This window comes from Muscardinus avellanarius, assembly GCF_963383645.1.
Source record: "Muscardinus avellanarius genome assembly, chromosome: 3".
Lineage (NCBI taxonomy): Eukaryota > Metazoa > Chordata > Mammalia > Rodentia > Gliridae > Muscardinus > Muscardinus avellanarius.
In genome coordinates, this window is record NC_137788.1 from 98,309,907 (window position 1) to 98,325,706 (window position 15,800).

General features: G+C 50.9%; 1 protein-coding gene across 6 annotated transcripts; it reads left to right on the plus strand.

Annotated features, from left to right (window-relative positions):
- Positions 1-2,569: 2,569 nt before the first annotated feature.
- LOC308259895 (glutathione S-transferase Mu 2-like) lies at positions 2,570-15,166 on the plus strand (the record flags this gene model as incomplete). Of its 6 annotated transcripts, XM_080691213.1 has the most annotated exons (14): positions 2,570-2,605; positions 2,911-2,986; positions 3,917-3,981; positions 4,274-4,355; positions 4,453-4,553; positions 5,779-5,874; positions 5,948-6,058; positions 11,455-11,530; positions 11,906-11,970; positions 12,261-12,342; positions 12,440-12,540; positions 13,734-13,829; positions 13,903-14,013; positions 15,077-15,166. In XM_080691213.1, the coding sequence occupies 14 exons, from the start codon at positions 2,570-2,572 to the stop codon at positions 15,164-15,166; spliced, it is 1,188 nt and encodes a 395-aa protein (XP_080547339.1). The 6 variants fall into 6 exon arrangements, with proteins under 6 accessions (XP_080547339.1, XP_080547342.1, XP_080547341.1 ...); XM_080691216.1 differs by lacking the exons at positions 2,911-2,986; positions 3,917-3,981; positions 4,274-4,355; ... (1 more) ...; positions 5,779-5,874; positions 5,948-6,058; XM_080691215.1 differs by lacking the exons at positions 11,455-11,530; positions 11,906-11,970; positions 12,261-12,342; ... (2 more) ...; positions 13,903-14,013; positions 15,077-15,166 and adding an exon at positions 7,754-7,843.
- Positions 15,167-15,800: the final 634 nt, after the last annotated feature.

A 15,800-nucleotide genomic window follows, 5' to 3' on the forward strand; every position in this document is an offset into this window, starting at 1 on the left:
TCAATTCTAATGTGGCAGCATCTAGGAATTTGTGATATTCATTTTATTTTTTTTCAGAGGAAGGAAAATACTTTAAATTTCCTCAGTTTACTCAGAAACTATTTCATAGTCTCTGGAAAAAATGTTCATAAAGTAGAATCTTTGTGGGGTTTTTTTTTTTGATACTTATTCTTCAGGTGGTTTTTTAAAATTCTGAGGCCAGCCGGGCATGGTGGTGCACACTTGTAATCTCAGCATTCGGGAGGCTGAGATGGGAGGATCGGGGTTTGTGGCCAGCCTCAGTTACTTAGTGAAGCTCTTTGCAACTCAGTGAGACTCTGTTTCCAAATCAAGAATAAAAAATAGGGCTGGGGTGTAACTCAGAGGTAGAATGCCCCTGGGTTCAATCCCCCAGTACCACACACACACAAAAAAATTCTGAGGTCCTTATGGATAGAGTTTGTATAAATTTGCCTTGAGGATGTCGGCATGTTGCCAACAGAGCTGGAAGGAATTATGAGTCCAGAGGTCACTTGGTTGACCCCTGGCCCAATATCACCCAATATATTTTGATTACACGCACAGTGTTTCTCTAAGCAATTAGAACCTGTCCACATTGTATGGTTAGGATAGAGGATCAGGCAAAGTTGGGGTGAATTTCTGCAAGGCCATCACTGGCTATAATCTCTTGCTTTAGAGCACTTTCCAGCATCCCGGATCCCCACTGCTCCCTATTGCCCTCTAGAAACCCATAGCACCCCCTCGGGATGCTCCTCTTGTTCCCTGTGGACTTACCTTTGAGCCTGCTGGTCAGCCCTCCCCTCCTCCTGCAGAGCCGTCCTCCTCAGAGGGCTGTGCTCTGGGCCTCCCTCCCCAGCTCCTCAGTCCTCGCTCCGGCCAGCGTGGTCTCCTTCTCCTGCACTTGGTCTTTCTCTCCACTCCCCTCAGGGTATAAAAACGTATCCAAAATCTTTTCCTTGTGGTTTCCACTTGACTTCCAGTCTTTAAGAGCCTAACTAGAGGCAACTTGAAAGACCGTGTTAGTCATGGGGCCTGATCTCTGGAAAGATCCCCACATGAACTTCTGTTCTATGGATTTCAAAATTATTCTAATTAACGCTAGTGTTTAAAATATCATTTTCCAATGAACTTTGGTAGAATTTTATCTTATTGAGTTCAAGATGTATAAAACCAGCAGGGTGTGGTGGTGCACGCCTATAATTCCAGTACTTAGAAGGCTAAGAAAGGAGGATCCCGGGTTTGAGGCCAGCCTCAGTAACTTTGGGAGGCCTCAGCAAGTTAGTGAGACTCTGATTTAAAATGAAAAATAAAATAGGGCTGAGAATGTAGCTCAGAGGAGAACACCCCTGGGCTCAACTCCCAGTATATATGTATATGTATATATATAATATATATATTATATATGTGTGTGTATGTGTATAAAACTCAGAATGACAAACCTTTGAAGTATAAGAACCACAACAAAACCTAAGGCGCGCGCGAGCGTGTGTGTGTGTGTGTGTGTGTGTGTGTGTGTGTGTGACACTCACACACATGATAGAATGAGCTTGCCCACCTTAACCTGAGGGTTTTTTTTTTTTTTGTGGTACTGGGGTTCCTGGAAACCCTTCTACTTCTGGGCTACACTCCCAGACATATACATACATATATATATATATGTATATATATATATATGTATATATTTATTTATTTATTTATTTTTAAAACAGGGTCTCTTAAGCCAGCATGGCTGGCTTCGAACCTGCGCGATCCTCCAGTCTCCGCCTCCCAAGCATGGGGATTACAAGCGTGCGCCACCACGCCCAGCTTAACCTGAGGTTTTTAACATCCTTAAACCTTAAACTTCAAATTATCTTTGAGGCTGAGGTCACTTCCTGAGCCTGGACAAAGTTTAGGAGCCTGCGCTGTAGGCCATGGCCCTGTCTGAATGGGAGGGCAGCGTTTGCAACACGGCTCCCTCTGCCAAGCGATGACCTGGCCTCTGAGAGCCCCATCTTCACAGAGACCTGCAGAGCATGTGTTTTCTCTGACTTAAGAGGGATGGGATGACCTCTGCCTGTCCTCTTCCGTCTGACTCCGCACCTTGCCTAGTGATGGGAAACCTTTATCCACATGCTCGGTTCACAGCCTGCAGTCCACACAAAGTTTTAACTAATTTCCAAAATACACTTTCTGCTGAGCAAGAAGGAAGATCATCTTTGTTCTGTCACCATCTGAGGACAGCTGTTTGTGAAAGCAGAGCAGTGTGGGAGTGGGCCGCTGCTGGCTGGGCTTGGAGTGACTTAGCTAGTCCTATTTTTGGCTTCTGAGTGTCCAGAAGTTTCTCCTGGGCCCATAGGGGCTGAGGCTGTATTGTATCTTACTTCTTCCTCCCCTGGCCCCTGGTGCCAGGTTCCTGGTTTTCTGGCAAAGTCTATAAGAGATCTGGAGGAGGGAACAGGGCTGCCTAAGTGCAGGAGGGCAGGACACAGCACCAGGCTCCACCCCACCCCGCCCTCTCTGGGTTCCAAGATAAAGTCACAGCTCAGCTCTGCTGAGGTCAGTGGGCTCAGTCCACAGCACCAGGACCATGCCTATGACCCTCGGGTACTGGGACATCCGTGGGGTGAGCAAGGGGTCATCTTGGGGGTTGAGAGGGGGGGCCTGTGCTGTGGATGTGTGGGGACATGTGGTTCCAGGAGGGGGATCCTCTGAGGACTTGCTGGAGCACTCTGTCTGTCCCTATCAGCACTAAGAAGCTCACACACATGAGAGCTAGTGTGCCCATGTGTGCATGTGTATGTAAATGTGGGCTTGTGAGTGCCAGGGGCTGGTGATGGTGGAGTGTGCAGGGCTCACCTGGAGGAGGTGAAGTCGTACAGTCCAAGTCCCTTCACAACCCTGACCTGTGTCACGGTCCATCTTGCCCAGATGACTCAGCCCATCCGCCTGCTCCTGGAATACACAGACTCAAGCTATGAGGAGAAGAGATACACCACCGGGGACGGTAAGGGCACCTTTCTGGCCAGTACCCTTCGGCCCCTGCTTACAGGAGCCCTGCAAGCCCTGTATGGTCACCTGTCACTCAGTCTGTGGGCCTCCTGCAGCTCCATCAGAATCTACCTCCCCCCAAAACTCCTTAAAGGGTACAGTTTGAGCCTCCAACACATATACCCTGAAGGTCATTTCCTCACCCTCTCTATTTATGTGGGTTGGGAACTCTATTATGGCTTGCCAAAATAATTTGAGTCCCTCTTTCTTTCTTTCTTTCTTTCTTTCTTTCTTTCTTTCTTTCTTTCTTTCTTTCTTTCTTCCTTTCTTTCTTTCTTTCTTTCTTTGTCTGAGGATGGAACCCAGGGGCATTAAACCTCCGAGCTACACCCCCTGCCGTATTTTTTATTCTTTATTTTTTATTTTTATTTTTTTGGTGGTACTGGGGTTCCTGGAAGCCCTTCTACCTCCGGGCTACACTCCCAGACCTATTTTATATTTTTGAAACAGGGTCTCTTACGCCAGCGTGGCTGGCCTTGAACCTGAGCGATCCTCCTGTCTCCGCCTCCCAAGCGCGGGGTTTAAAGCGTGCACCACCACGCCCAGCCTTATTCTTTATTTTGAAACCAGGTCTCACTGAGTAGCAGAGGGCCTCACTAAGTAGCTGAGACTGTCTGAGAACCGCGATCCTCTGGTCTCAGCCTCCCAAATGCTGGGATTATAAATCTGTGCCACCACGCCCAGCTGATATCTTAGTCATTTAGGTTGAATGGCCTAAAGACAGATCCTCCTCTATCACCCTCCAAAAATCTGGAATGTGGGAATGGGTAGCTAAGATTTTAGACCCACTGTCTTAGTGATTTTTTCCTGAATACATGGGAAGGTCCCTTGGAAAGGAAAGGTGGATTCAAAGAAGATTGCTTTTAATTCTTCTTCTCCATTGCAGCTCCCGACTATGACAGAAGCCAGTGGCTGAATGAGAAATTCAAGCTGGGCCTGGACTTTCCCAATGTAGGTGCAGGTTTGGGGGGTGGTTTGGGGTTGGTCAAAGATCTCTGCCTCATCTCCTCGTCCAGCTTAGACTTTCTGGGATCAGTTCTTCTGCTAAACTACTAGTCATTTCTAGTTTCTACACTGTCTTTCTGTGATGGTCCCCTAGCCAGCTCTTTCAGTCATTCTACAGAATTACATTGGGCTTACCATGGCCAGCTACACTGAGTGCCAGGTCTCACAGGTGCCCTGACGCAGGGAGGGGCTGCTGGCACCTGGATTCCCACCTGACCTTCCCTGGCCGTCCATGCAGCTGCCCTACTTGATTGACGGGACTCACAGGATCACCCAGAGCAACGCCATCCTGCGCTACATCGCCCGCAAGCACAAGCTGTGTGAGTGGGGCCGGCTGCAGGGCGTGGGGGGCAGTGGTGCCCCTGGGCTTGGCCAGGGTGGGATGCTGAGGGTGCATCTGTGTTGTGTGGGCCGCAGGTGGGGAGACAGAAGAGGAGGAGATTCGCATAGACATTTTGGAGAACCAACTTGTGGACACCCGGATGTATTTCATCATGCTCTGCTACAACCCTGACTTTGTGAGTCCCACTGTGAGGACCAGGCAGGGTGGGGAGTCAGGATCTGAGCAAACACCTGCCGGGGTCATGCTTGGTACTTGAGCTCCTAGTGGTAATGACCCTCTGGGCTTTCCTATCCTCTCCACCCTGATCCTGATAACCTGAAATCTTCTCAAACTGTGAAACATCCCCTGCCAGTCTGATGTTTCAATTCACTGTCTCCAGGGTCGACATCCTATTCCCAGACATGACTGTGTGCCCCTGCCCCATTCTCGTTTATTCTATCTACCTACCTCTGCCAGGGGTCCCATCTCCCAGATGTTCATACCATCTGGCTTCTAATAGAAACCAGAATCAAATCATGACCAAAGCAAGTGCCAGCTGGGAAGGTAATGTCCCCTGTCTCCAGACATCTGCACACCTGCCTCCCCCAGAGCTTGTCACTGATGCCACGGGATCAGGACCCTTCCTTCCTTCCTTCCTTCCTTCCTTCCTTCCTTCCTTCTTTCTTTCTTTCTTTCTTTCTTTCTTTCTTTCTTTCTTTCTTTCTTTCTTTCTTTCTTTCTTTCTTTCGTACTTGGGATGGAACCTCAGTGGCATTCTAACTCTGAGCTTTACCCAGGCCTATATTCTATCCTTTATTTGAAAACAGGGTCTCACTGAGTTGCAGAGGGCCTCACTAAGTAGCCGAGCCTGTCTGCTAATCCGGATCTTCCTGTCTCAGCCTCCTGAATGCTGGGATGACAAGTGTGCGCCACCAAGCCCGGCAAGGACCTTTTCTTAAAAGGCAGCTTCGGGTCAGCTAGAGGTCCTGTTCCTCTGCCACCTCATTTTCTATATCAAGTATTCTACAATTTTATGCACATGACCCAAATATATATTCTGTTTTTCTGCTACTCCTCTTGTCTTGTACCCTCTAATCTTTTAACCCTTTGTTTCTTTGAATGCCCGGAATCCCAGGCCTGAGAGTGGCAGGTGCCCTTCACACTCCTGTCTGGCCCCCAGTGGGTGTTTTAGTCTCGGTGGGAACATCTTCTGGGACACTGCGTGATCCTCTCTGACTAGCGGTCACTCCTACAGATGGGGACGGGAACCCGTAGGAGTCCAGAAATGCTGATGTATTAACTTGCAGCCTGAACCCTGACCAGGCCCTGTCTAGGGAAGCGAGACAGGACAGCACGGGGAGGTGTGTTGGTCAGAGAGCCTGGCTCTGAGGGTGGTGACAGCTGTTTTGTGCCTGTTTCAGGAGAAACAGAAGGCAGGCTACCTGGAGGGCCTGCCTGAGAAGATAAAGCTCTACTCACAGTTCCTGGGGAAGCGGCCCTGGTTTGCTGGTGACAAGGTAACAGGGAAGGAATCGGGATGTCCATGCTGAGGGAGCAGGGCCCATCCCACTCAGCCCGCGTTCTCTGCAGATCACCTATGTGGATTTCCTGGCTTATGATGTCCTTGACCAGCAGCGCATGTTTGAGCCCAAGTGCCTGGACGCCTTCCCGAACCTGAAGGACTTCATGTCCCGCTTTGAGGTGATGCCCTATGCTCCTCCTTCTCAATGCCCTCTCTTCTGTGTCCCTGTCCACATGAGTTCATAGTCCCTGAGATTAAAGATGGAGAACTGGCATTATTGAGCTCTTTCTGCCAGGACCTGTCCCCAGCATCACACATGTCTTGGGTCAAATTTGTCATTACAACGTCTGGCAAGTGCACGAGATTATTTGTCCCATGGGAGAGATCAGATAACTGAGGCTCAGAAGGGAAAGTCATTTACAAAGGTGTCACAGCTCGTCCATCTACTGGGCTCCCGGTCACCCTCTGTCTTGTAAGGGCAGCAGTCATGGTATCCCTGATTCAGCCTGAAGGAAAAGAAAGCCTCAGGCTTGTTTCTGGCCTGAGTTTCCCAATCCTGGACCCAGTGAGGAGGCGGGGAGCTGTAGGCATCATGGGTGCATTGGCTGAGCCAGGATGGATGGATATGAAGACAGAGAACATTCATACCTGACCCGCAGTGGGTTTTGCCCAGCCAGACGCCCTATGGGGGGAGTGCTGGGCCCGGGCTGTGAGCGCTGATTGAGCACACATGTGGTTGCTCCTGCTGGAGGATTGCATCTGGACTTATTCTGATGGTACCTGTGCCCACCCTCATGCTTCTCCTTCTCTCCGTCAGTATCTCCAGTGCTTGACGTGAGACGATGCCGCCCTTTTCACTTTGTGTTTTGGTTTTTCTCCTCTCTGTGAGGGAATCACAGAAATCAGGCTGAATGGCACCTGCAGAGATGCCCCTCCCTGGACTGAGGGCCGCAGAGAATGGCAGGTGTATGACTGTGAGGGCCCTTGGAACCACCCGGTGATGGGAGCACAGACGGGACCTCACCCCTGAGCTCATCATGGCTGCACTTATTGGCACAAGCACAACCTATCTCATTACGGGTTTGGGGATCTGAGATGCTTGTGCCATTGTTATTGCAGGCTGGGCTCTCTTTGCCTCCCCACCCCCACTAAGTGATGTGCTTTCTCAGCTAGTTCTCAGCAGCTCTGGTTTTGGTCCAGGCTGAGTGGCCTTGGGATTGTGCAAGGGCTGGTATGTGTGTGGGGCGGGGGAGGGTGAGATAGAGCTGAGGGCTGCAGCCTGAGCGGGGGACGGGCAGCCCTGGTTGTCTTTGAGTCTTTTGAACTGATCTTGTACTCACTCTAAGAAGGCACACATGCCTGGGGTGGTGCCTGTGTGTCCTCCCATTACTTGGGAGGCTGAAACACGAGGGTCTCAGATTCCAGGCCTACCTCAGTCAGTTAGTGAGACTCCAGAAACTTAGAGAGACACTACGTCTCTCTAAGGATGGCATGCTGAAGAGAGAAACTGGATTGGAGACACAGATCAGACTTTCACCAGCACTGGCCATTAAAGTATTAGCAGCGTGAGCATGATGAAATTAATTAACACCTCTGTCCTTCAGTTCCTTCTTGAGAAAGGGCAGAGTAGGACTGATCTTGCAAGATTGCTGATTTTCTAACCACCCGGTTAGAAAATCTAATCTCTCGATTTAGTAAAGTATCTTGCTTGTTGCTTGGTGTTCTCTTAACCACAGGAGTCACAGAGTTCCCTGGCCCCTGAGCCCTCTGTGCTGGGCTGGGCTCTGGAGTCTCCTGGTGAGGCCGTCCCTGGAGTGGGGCCACTCCAGCCCCCTAGACAGCGGCCTGAGCTCCTGCCTCCTCTCTACTCGCAGGGCCTAAAGAAGATCTCAGCCTACATGAAGTCCAGCCGCTTCATCCGCAGACCTTTGTTTTCCAAGATGGCCACGTGGGGCAACAAGTAGACTTGTGATGTCAGGACCCAGAGAGGGAGGATCTGCGGCTTCAGCTGCTGGCCCGGGCCAGGCCCAGCTAGCACACTGCCCCGGCCTCCGGCCTCCACTTCCTCCCTCCATCTCCCCACTCCTGTCTCCCCTGCAAGGTCTCACTGACTCCACTTCTTCTACTCAAGCCCCCTCAGCCAGGCCTCTGCCCCCCACTTTCCTTTAGTACAGTCTCCTCCTCCCCATCCTTCTCTCTGCCCTAAATTTAGCCATATGATCTTGGCTGCTTGGAAAAGCTGACTGTCACCTCGTTCCCCAGGACTGCCTGGGAGTCCAGTGTTGTCTGGTGTGCATCCCTGTCCCCACTGTGGCAGCGTCCCCAGTCCTCGTGATCCCCAGTAAAGCCGGAACCCCACCTTGCATCTTGTCTGGCTGCCAGGGCTCTCCCTGGTCCCCTCTCCTGGAAGCTTGCCTGTGGACATCCTCCTGTGTCTCCATCAATACACCCCGTGTGTTGCAGGTGGTGCTGCACCTGTTTTCATCCAAATCAATTTCAAGTCCACTGAAGAAGGTCCAAGGCTTTGGAATCTTTTATCTCTAATATATTTAACAATGTCTGGCATATAGTTGATGTTCAGGAAATTTCAAAATTCATCAGACCAATATCTGAGACACAAGTATTCTTTTGTCTTATCATTTTTCTTTTTGTTTTTTCTTTTTGTGATACTATGAGTTGAAATCAAGGGTATCCCCAAGCTGCATCCTCAGCCTCACCACTCCATCAGTATATAAAAACACTAAAATGTGTCTCATTTCCAAAATATCTCCCCTGTAGTTCACACCTGAGTTCTAATCTTTTTTATTTTTTTGGTGGTACTGGGGTTCCTGGAAGCCCTTCTACCTCCGGGCTACACTCCCAGACCTATTTTATATTTTTGAAACAGGGTCTCTTACGCCAGCGTGGCTGGCTTCGAACCTGTGCGATCCTCTTGTCTCTGCCTCCCAAGCGCGGGGATTACAAGCGTGCGCCACCACGCACGGCCAAGTTCTAATCTTTTAACAGCCCAGCTAGGGTCAACTTGAAGACTCATCTTATATGGGGCCTAGTCAGTGGTAAGATCCCCATTCATGTATATTTATTTATTATTATTTTTCTTGTGGTACCGGGGTTCCTGGAAACTCTTCTACCTCTGGGCTTCACTCCCAGACCTATTTATATAATTTTTTAAATTTGGAAACAGGTTCTCTTAAGCTAGTGAGGCTGGCTTCAAACCTACGCGATCCTCCTGTCTCCATCTCCTAAATGCAGGGATTACAAGTATGCGCCACCATGCCCAGCCCCATTGATGTATTTTTAATAAAGGATATACCAGCTGAATGGACACCAATTTACTATTTCTCTTCTGTATCTTTTCAAATTATTTTATACTAAATGTTAGCTTTAAAAAAATCATTTACTCAGGAATTTCTTTAGAATTTTATTTTTAGAGTTTATGGTCTGTAAACCAGAATGGCAAACCTTTGAAATATAATGAGAACTATAACAGATGCTTTGAAAGGCGTGTGTGTGTGTGTGAGTGTGTGTGTGTGTGTGTGTGTGCGCGCATGCACGCACGCGCAGATGTGCATGGTGGAATGGCCTTGCTCTCAGTAAACCCACAGGGTAGTTAATTCCCCCTGCGGCTGCGGCCTCTTCCTGAGCCTGGGTGAAGCTCAGGAGCCTGCGCGGTGGGCCATGGCCCTGTGCGTGCGAGGGCAGCATTTGCAACAGGGCTGCCTCTGCCAGTGTCAGTGCTGAGGCCTCTGAGTGCCCGTCTTCACAGAGACCTGCACAGCACGTGGCTTCTCTGATTTCAGAGGATGAGAGGACCTCTGCTTGTCCTCCTCCACCTGATTCTGCACTTCATCCTGTGGTTGGAAGCCTTTGAGGCCCTGCTGGGTTCATGCCCTGCAGTCCACACAATTATGAGCTAACCCTCAAAACGCACTTCTTGTAGGACAACAACTTGGTATTTAATGTGTAAACGAATTTCTTTTCAAGGTCCAGTAATCTGTTTTCAAATTCCATTGTCCTGAACTATCCTTTACAGAGCATTTCCTCCACATCTCTTCCTTGTGCAACACTCTCTGCCTTTAAGCAGGAACATCGGCAGGGTGGGCGGTGCATGGAGGTTGTGCCCCAGGTCCCAGGTCCCAGAGTGATTCAAAGGCCACTAGAGCCACCCTGTCATGCACTGACTGTACAGGGCAGGAACCAAGGCTGGGGCCAGAGTGCAGGCTGGACAGCTGGGGGTCTGGGGCTGGCCCATGGGTCCAGTGTGGAGTCCTGCAGGGGCCCCTCTGGACTCCCTCCTGTCTCCCCTTGGACACAGGGGAGGTGTGTGGTTCCTGGGGCACATGATCTTCCAGCCACAGTCGCACCGAAGCTGTGACCACGGTTTTGTAGGCGACGGCACAGGCCAGTGTCAGCCTCTGTGGGCTGCGTTGCATTCCTGGGGTAGCTGTATGTTTAGTTCTTGGATGACAATTCACAAAAAGGGCCAAAGTACAACTTAGTGTATATAACCTTTATCCAACTTAATGAGGGCTGTTATTGAGGCAGGTAGGTCAAATATTCTGCTGATATGCTTGTCCTGGGGTGGTCCCATTTCACGGACACTGTTCCTGTAGACCCAGACTGTCATGTTAATAAAGCCTGGTGTGTGTCAGATTTGCTGAAACAAACTTTCTGATGGGACATACTTCTTGTCAGGAGCTTCGCAAGTGGACTCTCCCAGGAGGGTGGATTTGGGGAGCCTGAGGACTAGAGACCAGGAGCGGAAAGAAGTGACCAGGCTTGCTTTTTCACCACTATGTCTGTGGCTAGTGCACTGCCAGCCCTGAGGATCCCAGGAGGGTGGGTGGAGAGCAGGGAACACTGCCTGCCTGGGCTTCAGACCAAGCTGGCTGTGATTACATAAGATCTCCCTCCTCCCTCCTGTGGGCTGGGCTTAGTCTAGGCTTTGGATTGGCAGGAATTTGGGGCGGGGTAAAGTGGCTGAAAAGCAGAAGGAAGACAGGCCCTGCTGCTCAGTGCACAGGCTTCTCAGAACGCAGAAGCCCTCCTGGCAGACCTGAGCATTCAATCCACAGCACCAGCACAATGCCCATGATACTGGGGTACTGGGACATCAGCGGGGTGAGTGAGTGATCTTCTGGAGGCTGGAAGTGGGACGCGTGGGAGATGCATAGTTTTATTTTGTTTCTTGGTGCTGAGATTGAACCCAGGAGTATTTTCTCTCGGAGCTAAACCCCAACACTTTGTATTTTGAGGCAGGGTCTGGTTAAGTTGCTGAGTGTCTGACTGAGGCCAGTGTAGAACCTAAGATCCTTCTGTCTGTGGCTCCCAAGTACTGGAATTACAGAACTGCACCACCAGCAATGGCAGGAGATAGTTTTAAGGATTTGCAGGAATCCTCTCCCTGTCCCTGGCAGGAAGCCTATGCCAGCATCTCTCCCCCTCCCTCCTCTCTCCCTCTCTCTCTGTATAATGGGATACTGATGTAAGGTATGGGCGGAGGCTCACCCGAGGAGGTGAAGTCATCAGTCAGGGTGCCTCCATCCCTGACCTCTGGCACCACTCTCTCTCCCAGCTGGCTCATGCCATCCGCCTGATCCTGGAATACACAGACTCCAGCTATGAAGAGAAGAGATACTCCATGGGGGATGGTAAGGGCACCGTGCTGGTCAGTCCCCTACTGTGCTCCTGCTGGATGGTGCCCAGAAACCCTGCCAGACCACCTGTTGCTCAGCCTGCAGGCTGCCTGCAGCTGGAAACAGAGCCTAACACTCCCTGAAAGGTGACTCTGGCAGTGCAGTTCCAGGATCAGCAATTGGCCTGGATTCCCCTTCAAGTACCACTAAAACTTTTTGAAAGCCTCTGTCCTTTAGGGTCCGTACCCTTAGAATCATTCTCCCTTCCAGCCCTACTGCAAACCTTGGAACCTGAGGCTGGGTGGTCAGATACCGGGTACACTCTCAAAGTCCTGGGGGGAAGAGGGTTGGATTCAGGGGAGGTTTACTTTCACTTCTTCTTCACCGCAGCTCCCGACTATGACAGAAGCCAGTGGCTGAATGAGAAGTTCAAGCTGGGCCTGGACTTTCCCAATGTAGGCGCAGGTTTGGGGGGTGGTTTGGGGTTGGTCAAAGATCTCTGCCTCATCTCCTCGTCCAGTTTAGACTTTCTGGGATCAGTTCTGCTAAACTACTAGTCATTTCTAGTTGTCTACACTGTCTTTCTGTGATAGTCCCCTAGCCAGTTCTTTCAGTCATTCTACAGAATTACATTGGGCTTACCATGGCCAGCTACACTGAGTGCCAGGTCTCACAGGTGCCCTGACGCAGGGAGGGGCTGCTGGCACCTGGATTCCCACCTGACCTTCCCTGGCTGTCCATGCAGCTGCCCTACTTGATTGACGGGACTCACAGGATCACCCAGAGCAACGCCATCCTGCGCTACATCGCCCGCAAGCACAAGCTGTGTGAGTGGGGCCGGCTGCAGGGCGTGGAGGGCAGTGGTGCCCCTGGGCTTGGCCAGGGTGGGATGCTGAGGGTGCATCTGTGTTGTGTGGGCCGCAGGTGGGGAGACAGAAGAGGAGGAGATTCGCATAGACATTTTGGAGAACCAACTTGTGGACACCCGGATGTATTTCATCATGCTCTGCTACAACCCTGACTTTGTGAGTCCCACTGTGAGGACCAGACAGGGTGGGGAGTCAGGATCTGAGCAAACACCTGCCGGGGTCATGCTTGGTACTTGAGCTCCTAGTGGTACTGACCCTCTGGGCTTTCCTATCCTCTCCACCCTGATCCTGATAACTTGAAATCTTCTCAAACTGTGAAACATCCCCTGCCAGTCTGATGTTTCAATTCACTGTCTCCAGGGTCGACATCCTATTCCCAGACATGACTGTGTGCCCCCCCCCCCACCATTCTCGTTTATTCTATCTACTCACCTTTTCCAGGGGGCCTGTCTCCCAGATTTTCATACCATTTGGCTTCTAATAGAAACCAGAATCAAATCATGACCAAAGCAAGTGCCAGCTGGGAAGGTAATGGCCCCTGTCTCCAGACATCTGCACACGTGCCTCCCCAGAGCTTGTTCCTGATGCCACGGGATCAGGACCCTTCCTTCCTTCCTTCCTTCCTTCCTTCCTTCCTTCCTTCCTTCCTTCCTTCCTTCCTTCCTTCCTTTCTTTCGTACTTGGGATGGAACCTCAGTGGCATTCTAACTCTGAGCTTTACCCAGGCCTATATTCTATCCTTTATTTGAAAACAGGGTCTCACTGAGTTGCAGAGGGCCTCACTAAGTAGCCGAGCCTGTCTGCTAATCCGGATCCTCCTGTCTCAGCCTCCTGAATGCTGGGATGACAAGTGTGCGCCACCACGCCCGGCAAGGACCTTTTCTTAAAAGGCAGCTTTGGGTCAGCTAGAGGTCCTGTTCCTCTGCCACCTCATTTTCTATATCAAGTATTCTACAATTTTATGCACATGACCCAAATACATATTCTGTTTTTCTGCTACTCCTCTTGTTTTGTACCCTCTAATCTTTTAACCCTTTGTTTCTTTGAATGCCCGGAATCCCAGGCCTGAGAGTGGCAGGTGCCCTTCACACTCCTGTCTGGCCCCCAGTGGGTGTTTTAGTCTCGGTGGGAACATCTTCAGGGACACTGCGTGATCCTCTCTGACTAGCGGTCACTCCTACAGATGGGGACGGGAACCCGTAGGAGTCCAGAAATGCTGATGTATTAACTTGCAGCCTGAACCCTGATCAGGCCCTGTCTAGGGAAGCGAGACAGGACAGCACGGGGAGGTGTGTTGGTCAGAGAGCCTGGCTCTGAGGGTGGTGACAGGTGTTTTGTGCCTGTTTCAGGAGAAACAGAAGGCAGGCTACCTGGAGGGCCTGCCTGAGAAGATAAAGCTCTACTCACAGTTCCTGGGGAAGCGGTCCTGGTTTGCTGGTGACAAGGTAATAGGGAAGGAATCGGGATGTCCATGCTGAGGGAGCAGGGCCCATCCCACTCAGCCCGCGTTCTCTGCAGATCACCTATGTGGATTTCCTGGCTTATGATGTCCTTGACCAGCAGCGCATGTTTGAGCCCAAGTGCCTGGACGCCTTCCCGAACCTGAAGGACTTCATGTCCCGCTTTGAGGTGATGCCCTATACTCCTCCCTCTCAATGCCCTCTCTTCTGTGTCCCCTGTGACAGGGGTCCCCATGAGTTCATAGTCCCTGAGATTAAAGATGGAGAACCGGCATTATTGAGCTCTGTCTTTCTGCCAGGACCTGTCCCCAGCATCACACATGTCTTGGGTCAAATTTGTCATTACAACATCTGGCAAGTGCACGAGATTATTAGTCACATGAGGCTTGGTTATAGCTTGGAGGTAATAAACCCCTCATTTCAATCCACATCACAGAAAAAAGCAAGCAAGGAAACATACAAACTAACGAAAAGAGATGCAGAATACAACCTAGGGACATTGGCTGGACTGAGGCAGGGCTGGAGAGGAGGTAGGTTGAGTGACAGTGGGATTGAACTCAGGGGCCTGGTAGGGACATTTACACGTTCTCTTCTCAGGAGATGGATCACATGGAATTCTTTTCCACTCCGCCTCCCTCTGTCTCTTTCATCCATAATTTGCTCAGTCTCTGGGCGGGATCTGGGCTTTCTTCCAGCTTTCATGTCACGTTTTCAGTCATCTGCCCTTCCAGTTCCCTCCTCTGTGGGCAAATACAGGCAAGAAACATTTCCAGTTTATAGGAGAATGTTTGCAGAGACAGGAGGTGAGCGGGCCTCCCATGGATGCGTGGGGGAGGCAGGAGGGTAGTGCTGTAGAGAGGACTTGGAATTGAAGGGACAGATCATACTTGGACCAGACAACACTGCTACTGTATTAGACATGTGAGCAGGAGGAAGTTAATTAACATCTCTGCCCTTCAGGTTCCCTCCTGATAAAGGGCAGGGTAGGACTGATCTTGCAAGATTGTTGATTTTCTAAACGTATACTGTAATTTCTAGTGTTTATAAAGCACCTCGCGTGTTCCCAGTGTCCCCTTAGTCACGGGAAGTCACAGCGTTCCCTTCCAGAGCTGGGCCCTGAGCCCTCTGTGCTGGGCTGGGCTCTGGAGTCTCCTGGTGAGGCCGTCCCTGGAGTGGGGCCACTCCAGCCCCCTGGACAGCGGCCTGAGCCCCTGCCTCCTCTCTACTCGCAGGGCCTAAAGAAGATCTCAGCCTACATGAAGTCCAGCCGCTTCATCCGCAGACCTTTGTTTTCCAAGATGGCCACGTGGGGCAACAAGTAGACCTGTGATGTCAGGACCCAGAGAGGGAGGATCTGCGGCTTCAGCTGCTGGCCCGGGCCAGGCCCAGCTAGCACACTGCCCCGGCCTCCGGCCTCCACTTCCTCCCTCCATCTCCCTACTCCTTTCTCCCCTGCAAGGTCTCACTGACTCCACTTCTTCTACTCAAGCCCTCTCAGCCAGGCCTCTGCCCCCCACTTTCCTTTAGTACAGTCTCCTCCTCCCCATCCTTCTCTCTGCCCTAAATCCGGCCATATGATATAGCTACTTGGAAAAGCTGACTGTCACCTCGTTCCCCAGGACTGCCTGGGAGTCCAGTGTTGCCTGGTGTGCATCCCTGGTGCCCAGGGTGGCAGCGTCCCCAGTCCTCGTGATCCCCAGTAAAGCCTGAACCCTCACTCTGCATCATGTTTGACTGGGCTCTCCCTGGCCCCCTCTCCTGTGGGGAGAAGCTTGCCTGTGGACAGTCCTCCTGCGCCTTCATCAATACACCTCGTGTGTTGCAGTTGGTGCTGCGCCTGTTTTCATCCAAAGAAGGTCCAGGGCTTCAGACCCCATTTATGTCCGATATCTTCGACAATGTCTGGCATATAGTTGATGTTCAGGGAATTTCAAAATTCATCAGACCAATTTCTGA